Raw genomic sequence first — 21691 nt, 5'->3', positions numbered from 1 at the left:
GCAAGTGTCTGCTTTTACATATTTAACTTGCATTGTGAACACTTGGTATATGCTATTTTTTGTAAAATAGATATAGACATGTTTTAAACATATTAAACCATTCTTTTTACTTTTGTGTATACCATTGTGTGCTAAATTTACTAAGGTGTGCATTGGGCTATTTTAGAAAGTACATCAGCAATACCCAAGCTATGGCCCTCCACCTCTTATGAGTGGAAATGTATCTGCCAGGCACAGCAACTGATCTTCCAACGGGAAACATAGGGCAGCAGGAAGGGTTTCCCATGCTGTGAAAATGCCAATGGAGAAGGGGAAAGGAAGGGGCCATAGGTGGAGCTGTACTGTCCCTGTACTGAGGGGTGGCTCCAAAACATTTATGGCCTCCTATAGAAACAGCACTAAGTCACAAGCGCTAGTATACTTTGGGGCTGGTTGCCCTACTTCCACCCCCCACCAAAGAATGCTACAACTCAAAGATGCTGTGAGAAGGATCACAGGTATAGTGACATAGTGAGTGTGAGTGGGCATGGGACATGTGGAGCGGGCATGGGGCAATAAATCAGTAAGTGTGAGTGGGCACGGGGCAAGGAAAAGGTGAGTGTCAGAGATGAATGCAATATTAGGTCGGGGCTGTCCAATGGATACAGAAAGGCACATGTCTAGCTGACAGAGCTTGCAATCAGATAATATCCATAAAATAGGTAGGGCTTTTCTTAGGAATATGTTTGTGCATATATTTGTTTCTATTCTCCCATAATCCCTTTCTTCTCCGTTTCTATAGATTTCCTGTTTCCAGGGAGACCAAGGTCGAGGTATCAGTCTCAGGTAACAAACAATCAGATGGAGGAGGGAGAGTAGAGTAGTGACATATGGGGGGGGGGGGGTGCTTAGAGGACTGTGCAGATATTTGGTTGGGGGGGGATAACAAACACAGGCAAGAAATCCAGTGTAGCTTAGTAAGGGACAATACAAGCTGAACTAGGGTTTTCCAACCTCATCTCCTATGTTCCTATCATTCAGATTTCTTTTTGTGGCACCCCAGGGCCCGTGTTCACTATTCCTCAGAAGGAGAATTTGGGGGAACATTATAGGAATTCAATGCACCTAAGGTGCTGTTCTTGTCTACATTTAATCTTCTACGGTGTGGGGTGCCCACCATTGAACGTGCACCGGAAACAGTCGAGGAGTCGTGTGCTGACACAGTATTACTAATGGAACATTATAGGAACACATTATCAATTCCACATGTGGGAACCATGCTGTGTGATGGCAGGCATCTCAACCCATAGGCCAGTAAGAGCTGCCCAGGCTGATGCTCAGAACTCCCTTTAACATGTGACTTGTCCTTGCTCAACTTGGTGCATATGGCAGGGGCTACTTTGACAGAAATCTATTCACATCTTTGTACCACTGCCAGTCCCTTTTTACTTACCTGTCTCGGGCCCACACGTTTATGCTGGGACCACTTCCTGGGACCCTCAGGATTATCAACATGTGGGGTTTATTAAGCTCTGACCTCTCCTTCGTGTTTGTTTGTTCCACAGTTGTGTAAGTACCTACATACAGTATATACATGCAAAGAATTATACTGCTGCCAAGTAAGAATCCACCATTAGGTGGATACATGTGACTTACCCCACATAACCCCTTTACCCCACATGGAGATCACAAAAAGCCACTCCCATTTGCTTTTAGGACATAAAGTTAATTTATTTGTACAATCATATTTTACAACAGGCATTGTAGTCTGTGAGACGTTGTGTGGATTTACTCTTTGGGGGGCACGAGGTGGAGCCATGTTCCACACAAAACTGTGAAGGACATCTGATGGACTGAGATATGCATTTAGTTAGCAGTATAGAAGCTGGACTATTCTGCCTATCATATAGGCAATAAGGGAGAGAGGGGAGTACCATTACTGGGGCATGGGTAACTTGCACATATGACATGCTCCTGAGATCATTGGGCCTCCAAAAAAAACAGGATAGAGCTTGAGAAATGTAACATAGTTGACACCATAGGTCTAATAGCTCTGGCATCTCAGTACCAAGGTGTCAGGTTGTGTGGGCAGGGGAATGGTAATTACATCTCACTCTCTCCCATCATGGGGGGAATTGGCTGGAGGGTGATTGATGTCCACGGGGGGCGGGTTATGGCTGGAGGGTGATTGGGGTGTAGTTGTTTTGGAGGGTGATTGGGGGTGTAGTTGTTCGGTACAGGATTGAGACAACTTGAGTAGGTGCTGCCACCCCCTCTCGCCCACAGCAACCACCTCTGTTCTATAGGTATGACAGTTCCCCTGAGAACATGGTTGGATCCTCTTCTGACCTTGCATTGACCTTGAACTGGCGCCTTAGGAATCCCCCATATCTCTTTTGATTGTCCCACCTTAGTTTTGGGCGGATTCTGCGCAAGAATCCTCCATATCGCTTCTCTAGTTCTGCTGTCCCATGTTCTAAGTCCACCTCTTGCCCTGTCTCTATCTCCTGCCCTGTCACTATGGCTTGTCCTGGCTCTAGTCCCTCCTGTAGCCTCCTTTTTTTCTCTAGACCCTGCTCTGAATCTCCTTCTTGGGCTGAACTTCTCTTGGGGTATTTCCTCAGAAACCCTCCATATCTTTTCATTTCATCCTTCGTCTCCCAGGTAGGGCTAGACCAGCCAAGCTCTTCAGCATCTGGAGACTCCAGCTTTGTCTCTGAATTGGAAGACAAATCCTGGAGGTCTCGTAGTGTATATTTGTGCAGGAACCCACCATATCTTTTACTGAAGCTTGTATTTTCTCGCTTGCCATTAAGGAATTTGTTTTTATCGGGCTTCCGTATGAATCCTCCATAGCGTTTCACCATTATGCCTTGAGAGTCCACCAGGGGGGACACCAGTTCCTGCTCCTTCTTCACTTCTATGATCCCTTCTTGAGAAGATAAGAGCTGGCTACAACTCTCCCATTCATCATCAGGAAGCAGAGATCCCTCACACTGCAAGGAACATACCTGTATGGGGGCAAAAGTAAATCAAAAAGTTCTGTACCTAAATTGGTGAGTACTCACCTACAAACATAAATGCTTCCTCACTGGTGCATCATTACACATGCCAACCAAATGATATCATATGACATCAGGTTGATGACAAGAAGTTATGTATTTGATGTATTGAGGTAAAGGCTGTAGTAGACAGAGTCAAATATATTTGGTGGGGTTGAACACGTAGAGGCTGATTTATTTAGTTGGGTGGAAGATGTAGAAGCTCATGTATTTGGCGGGGTGGAAGATGTAGAGGCTGATGTATTTGATGGGAGTTATAGAAGTTGGTGGGAAGGGAATTATAGAAGCTGATGTATTAGGTGAGAAGGAAGATGTAAATGCTAATGTACTTGGTGGAAAGGGAGATGTAGAGGCTGATGTATTTGATGGGAGTTGTAGAAATTGGTGGGAAGGGAATTGTAGAAGCTGATGTATTAGGTGAGAAGGAAGATGTAAATGCTAATGTACTTGGTGAAAAGGGAGATGTAGAGGCTGATGTATTTGATGGGAGTTGTAGAAGTTGGTGGGAAGGGAATTGTAGAAGCTGATATATTAAGTTAGAAGGGATATGTAAATGCTAATGTACTTGGTGGAAAGGGAGCTGTAGATGCTGATGTATTTGGTGGGAAGGGAAATGTAAAGATGGATGTGTTTGGAGGGAAGGGAGATGTAGAAGCTAATTTGTTTGCTGGGAAAGGAGAAGTATAGACTGATCTAGATCTAGTGTGTTAAAAGTTGCAGAGGCTGATGTATTTGGAACAGATGTAGACGCTGATGTAGTTTGTGTGGTGGAGAATGTAGAGGCTGGTGTGTTTGGTGGGGGAAGGAGATGTAGAGGCTGATTGTAGGCTGCTTCATTTAGTATAAAATAGATGCCAGTTTAACTGAGGCGGATTAAAGTGCTGGTGTTCTATTTCTGCACAAGGTTCCTCCCAGTTCAATGTGCATACAATTTCTTTTACCATGTTTGAAATGCAAAAATGCATTGGTTACATGGGACTGTCCTGGTGGAGGCCATTCACATTTGACATAGTGACAAGTTAGTTGAAAAAAGACACGTCCATCAATTTCAACCTTTTAATTCCAAACTAGTCCCTAGATCAGTGGTCCCCAACCAGTAGCTCATGAGCACCATGTTCCTCACCAACCTCTTGGATGTTGCTCCCAGTGGCATGAAAGTAAATGTTTATTTTTGAATTCCTGGCTTGGAGACAAGTTTTGGGTGCAAAAAAACAGGTCTACTGACAAACAGAGCTTCCAGTAGGCTACCAGCCCACATAGGGGCTACCAAATAGCCAATAACAGCCCTTATTAGACATCCCCATGGACTTTTCCATGCTTGTGTTGCTCTTAAACTCTTTTTTACATTTAAATGTGGCTCACGAGTAAAAAACGTTGGGGACCCCTGCCCTAGATCAACTTGTACTATGAGCTATCTGCCATAAACATGTATTCCCTCATTTGCTAAACACCATCCAACCCCTTTTTAAAGCTATCTAATGTATCAGCCTTTACAACTCATTCAAGGAGAGAATTCCACATCTTCACAGCACGCACTGTAAAAAAAACCCTCCCGAATATTTTGGAGGAACCTCTTTTCTTCTAGTCAGAATGGTTGACCTTGCATCATTTGATATAGCAGCAATGTCTGCAGACACCAGTACCCCTAACTGTAATGCTTTAATGAGGGAAGACTGGGGGTTATAACTAAATGAGACTAAATTAAAGTTGATGAGCTCTCCCCATGTTCATTGCAGTCTCCACATTGGTTCATCATACTCACCACAGGGTTGAACTTGGTACTGAGGGCTTTCATTTGCAGGGAGCAGGAAAAGCACCTGGACACACAATCTCCATGTATCCCCTGTGAGGCTGAGAGGCTCAGGAACATCACAAGGGTGAGCCACCCCATCCTGTCCTAGTATTGCCTCTGTGGGAAAACAGGGAGAGCCGGTGAGAGTTTTATCATGCTCAAATGAGGAAAAGAAGGCTCCTGTTATACCCCTACACTGGTCATTCGCTCGCACAAACACAGGATCCCAAGGGCTGAGCCTCAGTAATGCTACACCAACTGTAAGTCTATTGCCTGGCTTGGTCCCTGAGGTCTGAAGCCAATGAGCCCTGTGACCCCTGTAACCTCTGACCCACCTTATCATTATACTGAGCTGGATTTTCTATATTAATTTTCTAAATAGAACTATGGCACTGCCTCCTTTTGTCCCCCTGCTCAATAGACACAATGAATTGTAAGGCAGCTAACCTTCATCTTCAAGTGATTCTCATTTGTCTTAGGGGCACAAATGATAGAAATCCTCCCCTATCTGTAATAAGGCTGCTGTTAGCTTTATGGGCCACTTGAAGGAATGGAGAAGAAGAGGGTTGCTAGATTATAAGCTCTTTGGCTTCATGACAGGCAAGTAGAAGCAGAATGACTGTTTCAAATGAATATTCCTGAGTTCTAGGCTGTAATGTTTGTGCCCCCTGTGTATTACACTGTGATGCCAACACACACCAGTGCTTTATGGTAAATCCCATACACACATGTTAGACACACACACTGCCACGTTATGGTAAATCCCATACACACGTTACACACACACACACACACACTGCAAATGTATGGTAAATCCCATACATACGTGTTATACACACACACTGATGCTTTATGGTAAATCCCATACATACAAGTTACACACACACACTAACACTTTATGGTAAATCCCATACATCAATGCATTCTGGTAAATCACATACTTAAGTGACACACACCAGTGTTTTATGGTAAGCCCCATTAACAAGTGTTACACACACCAATGCTTTATAGTAAATCCCATACATACGTGTTACACACACACACACTGACGCTTTACGGTAAATCCCATACATACGTGTTACACACACACACTGACACTTTATAGTAAATCCCATCCATACATGTTACGCATCAATGTTTTATGGTAAATCCTATACATATGTGTTACACACACACTGACGATTTATGGTAAATTCCATACATACATGTTACACATCAATGTGTTATGGTAAATTCCATACATATGTGTTACACACACACACACTGACGATTTACGGTAAATCCCATACATACGTGTTACACACACACACTGACACTTTATAGTAAATCCCATACATACATGTTAAACATCAATGTTTTATGGTAAATCCTTTACATATGTGTTACACACACACTGACGATTTATGGTAAATCTCATACATACATGCTACACACACCTATACTTTATGGTAAATCCCATACATACGTGTTACACACACACACTGACGCTTTACGGTAAATCCCATACATACGTGTTACACACACACACACACTGATGCTTTATAGTAAATCCCATACATACATGTTACACATCAATGTGTTATGGTAAATCCTATACATACAGTACACACACACACACACACACACACACACACACACACAATCTTTATGGTAAATCCCATGCATACGTGTTATACTCACATCAATGCTTTATGGCAAATCACACACACCAGTGTTTTATGGTAAATCCCATAAATAAGTGTGACACACGCCAATGCTTTATGGTAAATCACATACTTACAGTAAGTGTTACACACACACACACCAGTAATATACTCACACATACTTATATCTCTATAACCCTATCCCTTTACCGCTCTATAGTGACATCTCTGTCCTCCAGGTTACCCACATCCCTATACTCCCCTCATACATGCATGTCTTTCATCTCTATACCTCAATATATCTACAATATAATTTCTGAAAAGGGATTCTGCCTATGTCTTTGTTGATAGGGGAATTATATGGTGTGATGTTTGACACTGAGCAAACTGACTATACATTGCACAAACCTAACACTTTAGTCATTTTCTGAATAGTATTAGCACTCTGACTTAATTGCCAACTTACCTCTGGGGGTCCTGATGTCCCCTTTGGGAGCTTTGATGCTGATGCAAGGTTCCCAAAGCTTTGCCTTGTGCAAGCAGAATTCTGTGGGGTAGTTTGAGGGTCTTTGCCTTTGTAGTACAGGAAGATAAAGGTAATGCTGTAACTATAAGGGTTAGGGAGATTTTTATTTTAGCATGTCAGAGCTGGGTTGTAGGGTAATTTAGATTGTCACTGCAATAAAGCATTATAAACGTTTGTGTTTTTAGGGTCTCTGTGCTGTAAAGTTACAAAGATGTGGTGTTGGGGGTCTCTGTACTGGAGGGTTGGTATATGAGTATCGGTGCTGCAGGATTAAAGAATTGTGATGTATGGTTGGGGTGAGGTAGGTAGGTAGGTGTAAGACCAAATGTTGGGTTGAACACTTGTTTGTATATAGTTGTGGAGTTGCTGCAGTTTTGGGATCTAAGTATACAGGTGGACTTTATATAGTTTGGGGATAGTTTTTGTGGGTTTGTGGAGGATCTGTGCTGTAGGGCTGGGGTGTGTAGATTTATGAGCTGAGGGTAACTGTGTTGTTGGGGTTTAGAGATTCGGGTGTATAGATGAAAGGGATGAAAATGACTGTGATGTAGGGTCAGATTGTTGGGATGAGGGGATTCTCACTCTCTGAGAGGCTCCTCTTCTGTAGAACCTTCCTCTTCTCACTGGTGCAGTGACTGCATCTAAGTTTTGGTGTCCCTGCTGATTGGAGGGTCCCCTGACCCTGTAGGCAGAGACAGAAATAGGATGCAGGGAGGAAGGAGCATTACTCAGCCATCTCCAAGTGCTTTTGCCTCTGATATGAGCATATCCGAGTACTGACAAGTACTTATGTGAGGGGTGGGCTGAAGGGAGGGGCTCCGGCACAGCCCCTTCTCAGCAGTCTCTCAGTTAATGCTTTAGGCTCCCAGATTTCTGGCAAAAGAATTTGGGAACAAATGTAATTTATGTCCTAGAGATCCATATAGCACTAACCAGGGACCAGGGTGTTGCTTGCCTGCTAAACTGACAAAATGAGAATTCTCTTCATCTGCTCAATTGCTGTACCAGAAAGTGGGATCAGCAGAGTCAGGGGCTACATCACTCTTACTCCCTAGTGCCTATATTACCCTAACCATCAGCCCTAATCTCACTCCCCCCCCCCCAATTCCAGTTCTACCCTCACCATGAATCCTATTCACACTCTACCCAACTAGTGGCAATATTTCCCTAACCATCAGTCCTAATCTCACTCTCACCCCCAGTGCTATTTTTTCCTCACCATCACTACTTTACTGCCAATCTTAACCTCACTATCAGTTCTTATTCCACTCTCACCCCTCCCCCACCTAGGACCCAATTTTACCTTCACCGTCAATCCTAGTGCCAATTTTACCATCACCATCTCTCACCCTCCTAGTGCTAATTTTACTCTCACCATCAATCAGTCCTAATCTCACTCTCCCGATGGGCTTCCCCGATCGAGATCTGGCCGAAAGTCGGCCAGATCTCGATCGGATGGGACTAAAAATCCCGTCGGATCGCGGCCGCATCTGTTCGTTGATGTGGTCCCGCTATCCGACCGCCCGTTCCTCTTCGTTAGGATCCGATCGTTGGGCCCTAGGGCCCACGATCGTATCAGCCCGATATTGCCCACCTCAAGGTGGGCAAATCGGAGAGAGATCCGCTCGTTTGGCGACATCTCTTAGTGTATGGCCACCTTTACTCTCGCAATCAGTCCTAATCTCCCTCTCACCCCCAGGTGCCAATCATGCCCTCCCCATCAGTCTTAATCTTTCTCTGTCTTAAGGTGGCCATAGACGCACAGATAATATCATACGAAATGAATTTTCGTACAATATTCGGTGCCTGTATGGAGGGAAAAGAGCCGACCGATATCGTTTGGCTCGTCGAGCGGTCTAGACGGAAAATTTTGATCGGGTGCCTTTGAAGGCACCCAAACATCGTCCGTTGTTGGTGCTGAATCATCAGATAAAGGTAGAATTCTATTGTTTCTATCTGTATATCTACCTGTATATCTGACGATTCAGCTCTACACATGTGTATTAAAACAAACAATCTTTCTTGGAAAGAATCGTTATTGTCACTTCAATGGCCACCTTTACTTTCAGCCCCCTGGTGCCAAATTTACCCTCACCATCAGTCCTACTCTCACCCCCTTTGTACCAAATAACCTTTACCATCAGTTGTAATCTCACTTTTACCAATTTAGTATCAATCTTACTCTCCCCATTGTTTCTAATCTCACTTTCCCCCATTAGTGCCAATTTTACTCTACCCATTGGTCCTAATCTGATTTTCGCCCACCTTAATGGCAATCATACTTTCCCTATTGGTTCTAATCTCAACCCCTATTTGTACCAATTAGTACCAATTTTACTTTAACTACTGGTTCTAATTTAATCTTCAACCACTTTAATGGCAATCATACTCTCCCCATTGGTTCTAATCCCACCCATTAGTGCCTGGTTTATTCTGCACATTGGTTCTAATCTCACTCTCAGCCACCTTGATGTCAGACATAAATTGTTTCTAATCTCAACCCCCATTAGAACCAATCGTACTATAACCACTGGTTCTAATCTAACTTTCAGCCCCCTTAATGGCAATCATACTCTCCCCATTGGCTCTAGTCCCACTCCCCCCATTTGTGCCAAATGTACTCTAACCATGGGTTCTTATCTCGCTCTCAGCCAACTCAGTGCCAGTCATACTGTCTTCATTGGTTCTAATTTCACTCACCTCTGCCATTAGTGCCAATCTTACTCTTCCCATTGGTTTTAATGTCACTCTCATCCACTTTATAATGCCAGTCCTGTCCTATCCTACCCATTGGTTCTAATTTCACTTTCCCTAATTGACCATTTCCCTCTCTTGCTGCTTGGGATCAATTTCTTTTGCCAGACTGGCACTCAGTAACATTTGTTTTAATAGTTGAGCCCTGTATATGCCTTTTCTGTCTAATTCTCTTGCATTCTCTGGCGAGCACTCTCTAGTTCAGTGACTGTCACTGTCACACACATGGACCTTCTCTGGCTTTGTTGGTAGGACAATACACATAATGGGAGTGGGCTGCTCATACTGCTAGGAAGGGAGATGAGGGCATGTGTCGCTACCTTCAAAATCACAAAGAGATAATTTATAAAGACTATTGATTCACAAGGTGACAGCTGGGAAAGGAGAAGGAGGGGGAGAAGGGCCACGGGGAGTGGGTGGAGGAGAAACAAGAAAGGAACAGAAGGGAAGAAGTTTGGGCTGAACTTCTCAATACGTCTTCTGAGATCCGACGCGCTGAGAGGAAGCGCATGCGAGGAAACAGATGCAGCGAATATAAGTAAGTAAGTAATAGAAATGTCGGACCTTGTTGATGCGATAGTCGATGACACAACTGTTGGTTGAAGACAGACGTGCAGCATTCGCATCCGACAGTCGTGTCTGATGCACGCAACAACAAGGTCCGACATTACTATTACTTACCTTATATTCCCCGTATCCGTATCGTTGCATGTGCTTCCTCTCAGCGCGTTGGATCTCAAGAAGATGTATCGTGTAGTTCAGCACTTAGGGAGAAGGGAAGAGAGAAGTGTATCAATGGGCAATAAAGCAGGAAAGTTACAGGGGGCAAGATCACATAGACGGGGGTGGTAAACTGATGCAGCTGCATCTCTAGGTATTTAGACTTAGGGATATTATTTTTCCTATTTAATGGTTAGGTAAATATTATTCTCATTCTACTCCATATACCTAATGTTCCTAACTCCTGCTTCTGCTCCATATAACCCTTCCTTAAACTCCTCATATTGATCCTTATAACCCTACCTAAAACTCCTCATATTCACGCCCGAATTTGTGGAGAGGCCTCCAAGGCCTGGGCCTAGGGTGGCAGGATTTTAGAGGGAGGCATGCTGCCCAACCACACCCACATTGGTTCAGAAACACTGGGGAAGAGCAGGTGATACAATAGTTTTTTAAATTTCCTGTGCGCTAATCCCCATTGCTCCGGCCCCTATGATGAAAATTTGAGCAAATAAAAGGGAGGGGACGGGGATGACGAACAGCGGCCCTGGGGTGCCCAGTATCTAAATCTGGCCCTGCTAACATTGCTCCATATAACCCTACCTAAAACTCCTCCTATTGCTCCATCTAAGCAGGGATGGAAATAGGGGTAGGCAGAGTCGGCGCCTGACTAAAACGCAATCATGGGGGGGCACTTTTAAGGGGGATTTTTTTTTAAACCTTGGTTTGCTTAGCCTTTCATAGTTTTTCAATTTTATAAACCTCTTTTTCCAACCCACTCTTGCCCAGTTTTGGGGGCAATCTGAGGGATTGACTGCAGTTGGCACAGGTACAAATGGGGGCAATATCATAGGTGTTGGCATAGGTACATGGGGTAACATGATGGCTGCTGGCATAGGTACAGGGGGCAATATGAATGGTAAGGTGAAAAATGGTAATGCAGGACCGGGTGGGAGGGGGCGCTGATTAAAGTCCTTGCCTAGGTTGCCAAAATACCTTGGCCTGGCCCTGCATCTAAGCCTACCTAAAACTCTTCCTATTGCTCCATATTACCAGTCCTATATCTCCTCCTACTGCCCCTAATAACCCTTCATCTAACCCCTCCAATTGCACCATATAACCCTCACATTGCTCCATATAACCCTCCCTATAACTCCTCATATTTCCCCATTTAATCCTCCCATTGCCCCATATAATCCTTCCTCTAGCTCATTCCATGCCCTACATAACCTTCCCTATAACTCCTCCCTTTGCCCCATATAAGCCTCTCTACAACTCTTCCTACTGCTCCATATAACCCTCCCTATAACTCCTACCATTGCCCCATATAACTCTCCCTACAACTCTTGCTACTGCTCCATATAACCCTCCCTATAACTCCTACCATTGCCCCATATAACCCTCCCTACAACTCTTCCTACTGCTCCATATAACCCTCCCTATAACTCCTACCATTGCCCCATATAACCCTCATTATAACTTCTCCCATTGCCCCATATAACCCTCCCTATAACTCCTACCATTGCCCCATATAACCTTCATTATAACTTCTCCCATTTCCCCATATAACCCTCCCTATAACTCCTACCATTGCCCCATATAACTCTCCCTACAACTCTTCCTACTGCTCCATATAACCCTCCCTATAACTCCTACCATTGCCCCATATAACCCTCCCTACAACTCTTCCTACTGCTCCATATAACCCTCCCTATAACTCCTACCATTGCCCCATATAACCCTCATTATAACTTCTCCCATTTCCCCATATAACCCTCCCTATAACTCCTACCATTGCTCCATATAACTTTTCTCAGGCTGGCAGAGAGCAGATTTACTGAAGAAAGTCCAAAGCAAAAAAATGGGATTGGTGGTCTGTATAAAACAATGAAAGGTATATGTACAATTCCTTTTAGTTGCTCTGTGCAGCAGCTCAGTTGAATAAACAAACCATCCAAAATTGAAAGGAAAAGGAGCTCCAGCAGATTGACTGCAACACATTTATTCCAGGTAGTGGAGTTGCCACTACCTGGAATAAATGTTTTGCATTCAATTTGCTGGAGCTCCTTTTCCTTTCAATTTTGGATGGTTTGTTGATTTACTGAAGGACCCTGATATGCTTTTCCTAATAAGCACAGGGCTCCTGTGGGCCCCAGAGTACTTCCTGGCATGATCCTATTTCATGTGTGAGTGCTGTGAGCGTAGGTTGAACAATTATTCTGTCATAAGCACTGAGATGTATCACTGCTCCCCTGAGGCTGCACCCTCATGTTACACTACACGTGTCTTTGGGGACACATGGCAAATTTATCAGGATACACCTCCAGACTCCAGGGGCAGCCCTGTACTGCCATTGTCTGCTTTAGCACAAGAACCCCTTGCCCCATTGGGTGCAGCATGTCCAAAGTATTAGACCTGGGTATTGTGTGAGGCGCTAAGTACAACAGCGACCTAACAAGTAACCAAGTGTTGTACCAGGAGTAGTTTATTGGGTTCACAATGTACATCTGAGATTAATGATCATTTAATGTATCTAGATGCCGAATAGGCCCAGAGTCTCCAAGATGGGAGTTGTAGTTCATTTCTAGTGTTGATACAGAATCAAGGTCATTTGTAAGAGTGGGAGGGAGAAAATTATTGGGGGTCTGTCAATGTGTAGAAAAACTTGGGGGCAGTCAAGAGAGCAACTCTACCCCTGTAAAGTAACTCCTCTTTACAGGTACTCCATCTGCCTTCCAGGCCATAAGAGGCTGCAACATGGACCTCAGGCAGAATATATTGTTATTAGAAGAACAGATATCATCAGATTTTATTCTGATCCAGTACTGCGAGACAAAAGGATGGGCGAGGCTAATTTATGTAGCCTTCCTGCTGTAACCGTTTATTTTGCATGTTCTGTGCCCCTGGACTTTGGGAACTGGAACGCTCACTATGTTTAGGGAGGAGTACGGTGTGTGTGTGTGGGGGAGTCTGTGACTCAGAGTCTCAAAATATAAGAAGGATGAGAAGGTGTAATGGGAGGGGGTGAGGGCAGATTTGTGGAGCAAGCCCAAGAGGGATAGGCTCTGGTTAACTCTATGGTCACTCAGCCAACGCTTTGGTCTCCAGGCGACGTTAATGAACTAGTTAGGGTTGTGTGGGAGTTAGCGTTAACTCTTCGGGCACTGGGAGGGGACAGCTTAAGCCACGTACTGCTGCAATGGAGTGAAAATTAATGATGATGAAATTAATGATGAAATTAACCTTCTCATTGCCAGCTTGTTTTAGTTTAGTGGTTAGTTTAGCGGAACCATTTGCAGTTTAGAGATAATTCAGGCACCTAAAAATAACTTTGGAAGGGTGTCCATCAGTGCGGCAGTAGGGGGCTGGCAGTTGCTAGCAGTGTACTGTACAGAGGGACACCAGCGCATGTATTGGGCACAAGTGGCAAAAAGTAGATCCTTTTTGGGAATGTACAATACTTCAAGGCAATTACTAGCCCCCCCCCCCTGCTAGTCAAAAGGGATTTATTCCCACTCCCACCCAAAGGAACCATCTCTGCCTTTGTCTGTCAGTTGTCACCCATGTGCTAGTGGCAGGTGCCTTGTGCGATGATTAGCCTATTCAGGTGTTTAGTGACAAAGATTCTCAGAGCTCTGTGATAACGACCTTGTTCTAAGAAGACCAATTTATTAGCACATTTCAATGCTCTGGGGAGTCATCCATAAATGTATTCCAGTGCTACAGCTTAACTTCTTCTGTGCCAGGACAGGGGAGAATAGAGTTCTGCTAGTGTCTTAGTAAATACTCAGTACTCATTCAAAAGAATGACTGGAATATGCAAAAGAGCAAAACAATCATGCAAATCAGGGATGTAGGTTTCAGGGTGGATAGGGTCTGAATGATTTAGTCTAGTAATAGTAGAGTTCAGGGAGGATACAAATTGAAATATGTAGCTGGAAAGAGTAGGGTTCGGGACATAGGGATTGAGTGATGTAACCAGACAATAGTAGAGTTCAGGGAAAGTATGGATTGGGTGATGTAGTAAGGTAATAGTACATTTAAGGGAGTATAGGGATTGTGTGATGAAGCCAGACAATAGTAGGGTTCAGGGTGGATATGGAGTGAGTGATGTAGCCAGGTAGTACTAGGTTTCAGTCTGGATAGGGATTGAGGTATGTAGCAGGGTAATAGTAGGGTTCAGGGAGGATAAGGATTGAGTGATGTAGCTGGGCAATAGTAAGGTTCTGGGTGAATATGGATTGAGTGATATATTTCCTTAAAAGTAGGGTTTCAGGGGGGATAGGGATTGAGTGATGTAGGCAAGCAATAATAGGGTTCAGGGAGGATAAGGAGTGAGGGATGCAGTCTGCAGACAGGCAATAGTGTGGTTCAAGGGGGATAGGAAATGAGGGATGTAGCTGGGCAATAGAGGGGTTCAGGTAAGATAGGGATTGCATGATGTATCTGGGGAGTAGTAGGGTTCAGGGTGGATATAAATTGAGTGATGCAGCTGGGCAATAGTATGGTTCAGGGGGGTAGGAATTGAGTGATGTAGTTGGCCCATAGTAGAAGGGGTGCACGCTTGTGCTAATGGTACATTTGAGAGCCACCATTCTGGCTCAAAGTAACCAGACATGGCTATTTGACACCAGTGACACTTGAGGAAATTTTTCCAACTTGGCTCGTAGCTAAAATGGCACTGGAAAGATGAGTGAACTGTAAAGAGAACAGAAAGTCTTGGGTCAGTTCAGCACCATGGAGAATAGCCAAGGCTCTGGGCTAAACACCAACTTTGCTGCTTCGCATTTGCAGCTTCTGCAGTAAACTGCAGCTTTCTGGAGATAGTGGAGCCCTTTCCTCCCCCAGGGCCCCCCTTGAGCTGCTATAGAGAGCTTTTTGATTACAGTATCTGTGCCTAATTCTTTAGATGACAGTAGCACCCTGTTATCTCATTTACACCCCCTTCCGACTCCATAGACACATCACAGATTAATGTTCCCTTGCTGCTCCTGAATGTGCTGCGGCTGCACATCTCTGTCTTATTAATTCCCCTGGCAGGTGGGTGATAAACTGCCAATTACAGCAGCAATATCTTTTCTGCCCCCCCCCTGACAGTATATACATCATTCTGATATACGCACAGCGGAGAAGGTGGGGCCTTGCAGAGATTGACAGGAGCTAGATTTCTGATACTGAACTGGTTAAGGACAAAGCATTGAAGCAGGAAATCAAATAATCAAATAGGGGGACCGATTGCTGTTCCTTTCTGACATTTTGGGTAGCGGAGATATGCACCTCTCATTCTATTACAAGCAATGTCATGGTGTTATGCATTGGTTTATCTATTGTGCATGCAGTGGGTGCAACTTTACAAAGGGGTTTGTCCTTTACGTACTAAGGTGGGAAGATGCCCATGTGGAGAGTAGGGCAGGCAAAGGAGGCCCGTTGTTAATATTACTGAGGCCTGGAAATCTCTAGTTACACAATTGAAAACAGGTGTTGTATACCCTACAGCTATGTGTGGGGCCTGGGGCAAGCATTGCTCATCCCTGTCTGGGCCAGTGCTGTCAGAAGTATATATGTGCAGGGGGATCTTGAGTCACATGCATGGAGGCCCTTGGTGGGATTTGTTGGCAATACATGTTATGCCCCCATTCTAACCGTAGTTTTGGGGATACCTTTAAGTTAACTTATTAAGGGAAGTCCTGAAACAGAAATACTATAGGGGGTCATCTCACATTATGCAGATTGTGTTCATTTTCTTGGAATCAAAGAGGGGGCTTATTTGTTTTGCCAACAGAAATTGGTTAAGCTGTATAACTGTGTGCAAGAAAAGCTAGTGATAAATGGCAGAAAACATAAGAAAGTGCCATTATCCATGCTTAAACCAATTGATCAATAGCCCCCACACAAACACAGCTTCCGATCTCAGGCAGGGAGGCCTGGGGTTAATTGACTTCTTACATGGAATGCGTCAGCACATGACAACACACATCACCCACTTCAGCGTCAGCCCAGGTACATGGAGACGCCTACGAATCTTCCTTGTCACAAAGGCAGTGGCCTTGGCACCTGGACCCTTATAGAACCTGTTTGTAGAATGTAGCTTGGTGCCAAAGCCTCAGGGCGCCCCCTGGTGTCTGACTGATCTACTGGCACCTCCTAAACCCACCATTCACTGCAGCAACCACGAATCAGGACTGGGATGGAGCTGACATACTGTAGCACAGTATTAGAGAGGAATGGAATGTAGAAGGGAACTGCCAAATCAGGGGTATGACACAGGGAAATGTTGATTCTGAGTGCACTCATTAAGAGGAGCTGTAGCTAATGAAGGCAGAGATGGGACTGAGAGAGAGACTGTTGGGAATGATGGAGGGAAGCAGAGAAAACAGAGTCCTGGGAATAAGATAGACATAAATAGCAATATTTTGAGAGTGCTGAAAATTAGAAAAGATGCTGCTAGGATTGAGAAAGACAGAAAGATGAGACTGCTGGGAGTAAATGAAAGAGAGAAGAGACTGTGCTGGGAGTGAATGGAAGCTGTAGAGAAGGGAACGCTGGGAGAAAATGTTAAGAACACAGAGAGGGAAAGGGGATAGAATGGTGGGATGTGGGACAGACAGAAGTGATTGCTGAAGCCGATGGAGACAGCAATAAGACATGACTGGCAAAAGTCATAAATAGATAGACTGTTGGGGTTGATGGAGAGATCACTTTGAATATTGGGGCAAAATTGAGCCTGCCCACAATGGTGCCTGGTGCTTTCAGTGGCACTGGAATTGCATGGGGAGCTGACCAGAGGAGCCAATGGCAGATAGCTGGGGGGTGGAGTAAAAGAGGGACCAATACTATATCCTATGGTATAACAACCAGAAGCCTCTCCCTGGGTAGACCCCAATATCATAACCTAATTGGGGTGGTGAGTGGCACAACTTTAAATTTATCAAATTATTCTGTTACAGAGAAGAGTAACTTTTCCCACTACAGAGAGTTAATAATGGCGAAATATGTCCTTTGCATTACTGAAATGGCACTATAATGGGCTTCAACTATCTCAGCAGCAGTGTCCTCACCTGAGTCCTGTGCTGCCCAGAAATGCTACATCTGTGTGATGATGCCTGCAGGCCCCTGGCAAGAGAGAGTGAACAAGAGAGAAATACAATCATTCTGGCGCTTGCTGCTTAATTGATAATGAGGGATTTGTGGCAGCACATTTACCTGGCAGAATGGCTCCTAATTGTAACGAGGGGTTATGGCTGCCAAGCTGCGCAGCACTTCCCCTAGAAGCACAATCCGCTTATTGCAGGGGGCACATTAGGGAGGATTAAATTCAGCACATACTCGCCAATTATATGGAAAATAATGCAAAAAGAACAAGTTTCTTTAAACATAACATATTTATTCATTTATTTTTAGTCCTGTGATGCCACCTGCACCTCAGTCTATGGGCTACAGCAGTGATCCCCAACCAGTGGCCCAGGAGCAACATGTTGCTCACCAACCACTTGGAATTTGCTCCCAGTGGCCTCAAAGCAGGAGCTTAATTTTAAATTCCTGACTTGGAGGCAAGTTTTGGAGGCATATAAACCAGGTGTACTGCCAAACAGAACCTCCTGTAGGATGCCAGTCCAAATAGCTGTCCTAATTTGGTATCCCCAGGGACTTTTTTCATTCTTGTGTTGCTCCTCAACTCTTTTAACATTTGATTGTGGCTCATGGGTAAAAAAGGTTGGGGACCCCTGGGTTACAGCAACGTTGTAACATAGTAACTAAGGTTGAAACAAGACACACATCCATCAAATGAAACCTGCCTAACTGCTACCTAACCCAGAGGAGGCCATCTGACACCTCCCCTAAAATGCATTTTTGCACTTTTATTGCCATACCCACAGAGAGGTGCCACAATCAGTACCTTTAGGAGGAACCTCCATTCTTCTCAATGTTACATCAATGTTGGCGCCAAAAAGCTGTTGCTATGTTCCCTAGCAACCAGTGTGGAAAGGTAGTGAACCCGTGTGTTGGTAGATTAAAAGCAATTACCTCAGTTGGAGTAGAGGATCACCATACATGCAATGTCTGACTGGGATGCCAGAGGCCCACCAGAAAGCCTTAGACCTTGGGCTCACCAGAAAATCTAACACTGTGAGCCCACCTGAAAACCTAAGACAGGGGACCTTTCCAAACTATTATTCCTCCTCTCCTCACCCAACCTCTTTATTCTCCTAGTTGGAATTGCCTCTGTGCCATTCTACTATGAATTCTGGGGGGTATTATACATGGAATTGGCTCTATGCCATTCTAATATGAATTCTGGGGGTATTATACATGGAATTGGCTCTATGCCATTCTAATAGGAATTCTGGGGGTATTTTACATGGAATTGCCTCTGTGCCATTCTAATATAAATTCTGGGGGTATTAGACATGGAATTGCCTCTGTGCCATTCTACTATGAATTCTGGGGTATTATACATGGAATTACCTTTGTGCCATTCTACTATGAATTCTGGGGGGTATTATACATGAAATTGCCATTCTAATATGAATTCTGGGGTATTAAACATGGAATTGCCTCTTTGCCATTCTACTATGAATTCTGGGGGGTTAGACATGGAATTGCCTCTGTGCCATTCTAATATGATTTGGGAGGGGTATTATACATGGAATTGCCTATGTGCTATGATCCTACTATGAATTCTGGGGGGTATTCTACATAGCATTGCCACTGTGCCATTCTACTATGAATTCTGGGGGGTATTATACATGGAATTGCCTCTGTGGCATCCTACTGGGAATTCTGTACGGTATTATTCATGGAATTGCCTCTGTGGCATCCTACTATGAATTCTGTAGGGTATTATACATGGAATTGCTTCCCTATTTTATGGTTGTCTATGTTTTTCTTTTGTGTTCTCATAACTTTTCTTTGTTTTAGCTGTTTCGCTTTTCCCTTCTGCCCCCTCCCTATTCCCTCTGGCAGCAATTCTCTTTTATTATGTTAAGGGCTATTCCACACGGGGAGATAGCCACGCGTTTGCGGTCGCGGCGGCAAAGCGCCGCGCCAGTCGCCGCGACCGGCGCAGGCGACAGTTTTGTATGGGCGCCTATGTAAAAACGCCTGTGCTAACCACACGAGGCGATGCGCTTTTCAACAGTCGCCTGAAAAAGCCTGGCGAGGCATTTTCAGGCGACTGTTGAAAAGCGCATCGCCTCGTGTGGTTAGCACAGGCGTTTTTACATAGGCGCCCATACAAAACTGTCGCCTGCGCCGGTCGCGGCGACTGGCGCGGCGCTTTGTCGCCGCGACCGCAAACGCGTGGCCATCTCCCCGTGTGGACTAGCCCTAAATAGAACTGCACATGGGTAGGATAAGTGGGGCCCTAATTATCTACATAGCAGACAATGATCAAATTCTTCAAACCTTGTTCAATTTGTTTTTCCTTTATCTAATTTACTTTTCAATATATTCCATATATGCTATTCTTACTTCCAAAAGAAAAAGTGTATATTATCGGCATTGGCACTAATTAATATAAATGGAGAGGGCACTGAAAGTTGTTCACCAGAGGGGCCCCTGAAAGTTCCTCTGCAGGGGGCCCCACAAACTCTAGTTACGCCACTGGAAGTCCTTACTTTATTGGTCTGAAACACAAGATAATGGGAAGGTATCTATGGAATATATCATGAATGAGTTTCAGGTGGTCTTTTCTCCAGCTCTCCTGTATCTATAATATAATGTATCCAGTATCATAATCTGTTGCTTCGACTGTGCTGAACAAGCAGGATCCCAACTATCTGGCAACGATGGCCATGGATGGAATGGAGGTGAGGGCACTCTTATATGCTGCAGGATGTGCATGATAATTCAATTAAACACTGAGCTGCCTGCTTAGTTACTTTTTTGGCAGCCTGGTGGTGCATACTGACTATTTGCTCCCGCAGTCTGGTTTTCGTCATTAAACTACATTATGGTGTGAGGGACTATGTAGGTTGGGGTACAGTAGCAAGAAAACCACCGTGCTTGTGTCATCAGCATTGCCTGGGCACCACATTCATCTTGCCACTGTATCGCAGGTGAGCTTCTTACTTGGGCTTTACTGCAATACATTACCCAAGTGTACGTTTGGGTGTGTCATTTCACCTTGTTGCCCCTTGCAGCACACACACAGACCTGGAATTATGCATACCTGTAATGTAAATGGGTTTTGTAGGTATTTTATATGCCACTAAAAAATATTCAGTATAAATTAGGTATAGCCATGAACTGGCCAGTGTCCTGTTAGTTATGTGATATCCAATCAAGTTACAGACTACAGTAGCATCCTGACTAACAGAAATATGCTTGTTTCCTTTGCAGACGATGATCATCAGCCCTAATTTGGGATATTCAGCAGATGCCAAGATCCATTGAGGGTCCCATATTGGCATACACAGCAGAGAAAGAAATCAACAAGGTGCAGTGGGCGAGCACCCAGTCTGACTGTATTGCCATTTGTTATAACAACTGACTGGAGATCCTGCATGTGTGACTGTATTTATTCCTTACTCTTTTAGCCCACTCCTCCTGCCCCTTTCCTACAGGATCTTCCTCTCCTCACGGCCTACAGATTTTATATATCCAGACTTTCCCATATAAGCCAGAAGATCCTCATTCTACTTCCGGAGTTAATTGGCTTTCTCTACTAAACATTATTATCCAGATAAACCAAGTCCTTATGTCTGTTTTTACAGTATATGAACTCTGTTACATTGAGGAATTAGTGCTACTTAGTAAATCAGGCCCTGTTTTTAGCCTGCAACTTTAAAAGGGATTCCCTTCCCTGGTCAGTCCCCTGTATTTAGCCTTGAGTGTATTTCAGTTGTGGATTATGTGGGTGGGATGGTAACTATTGTACTGTAAAATGACTTGTGCCTACTATCCACATATTTGTGTGTATTTGTAGTGCTGACATGCTATTTCTATTTATTGTCTGACATTAAATGAGAATCAGGTTCCCTCCATTGATTAGCAGCAACGATTTCACATATTGATTTTTAAGATATGGACCTGCATTTAGTAGTCTGATAAGCAGATTTTCTCTTTATCCAGGGTCCGGGGTCCATGGTCCCATTTTCTTATTGGTTGCTTAAAAGTAGCTAAAGGGCTGTATGGACATATACATTGGATGTTCCCCCACATTAGGGATCCCTCGATCTCTATTCCTACTGCAGCTTCCCAGATAAGTACTGCA

General features: G+C 44.2%; 2 protein-coding genes and 1 long non-coding RNA gene across 3 annotated transcripts in view; 2 read left to right on the top strand and 1 right to left on the bottom strand.

The window, feature by feature from the left end:
• The window catches only part of LOC108701997 (traf2 and NCK-interacting protein kinase), a 1005599-nt gene that overhangs the window by 467766 nt on the left and 516142 nt on the right, over positions 1–21691 (top strand). The window lies entirely within an intron of this gene.
• LOC108700958 lies at positions 757–21471 on the top strand. Its single transcript, XR_001933078.2, has 3 exons — positions 757–825; positions 2796–3035; positions 20818–21471. It is a non-coding gene; the product is annotated as an uncharacterized LOC108700958 (long non-coding RNA).
• Positions 1716–4840, bottom strand: pdyn.L (prodynorphin L homeolog; the record flags this gene model as incomplete). The annotated part of the gene is given in 2 exon segments (NM_001090940.1): positions 1716–2990; positions 4804–4840. Coding segments are annotated over 2 exon segments (744 nt in total).

This window comes from Xenopus laevis, chromosome 9_10L (assembly GCF_017654675.1).
Source record: "Xenopus laevis strain J_2021 chromosome 9_10L, Xenopus_laevis_v10.1, whole genome shotgun sequence".
NCBI classification, from domain to species: Eukaryota; Metazoa; Chordata; class Amphibia; order Anura; family Pipidae; genus Xenopus; species Xenopus laevis.
This window is presented reverse-complemented; position numbering and strand designations above follow the sequence as displayed.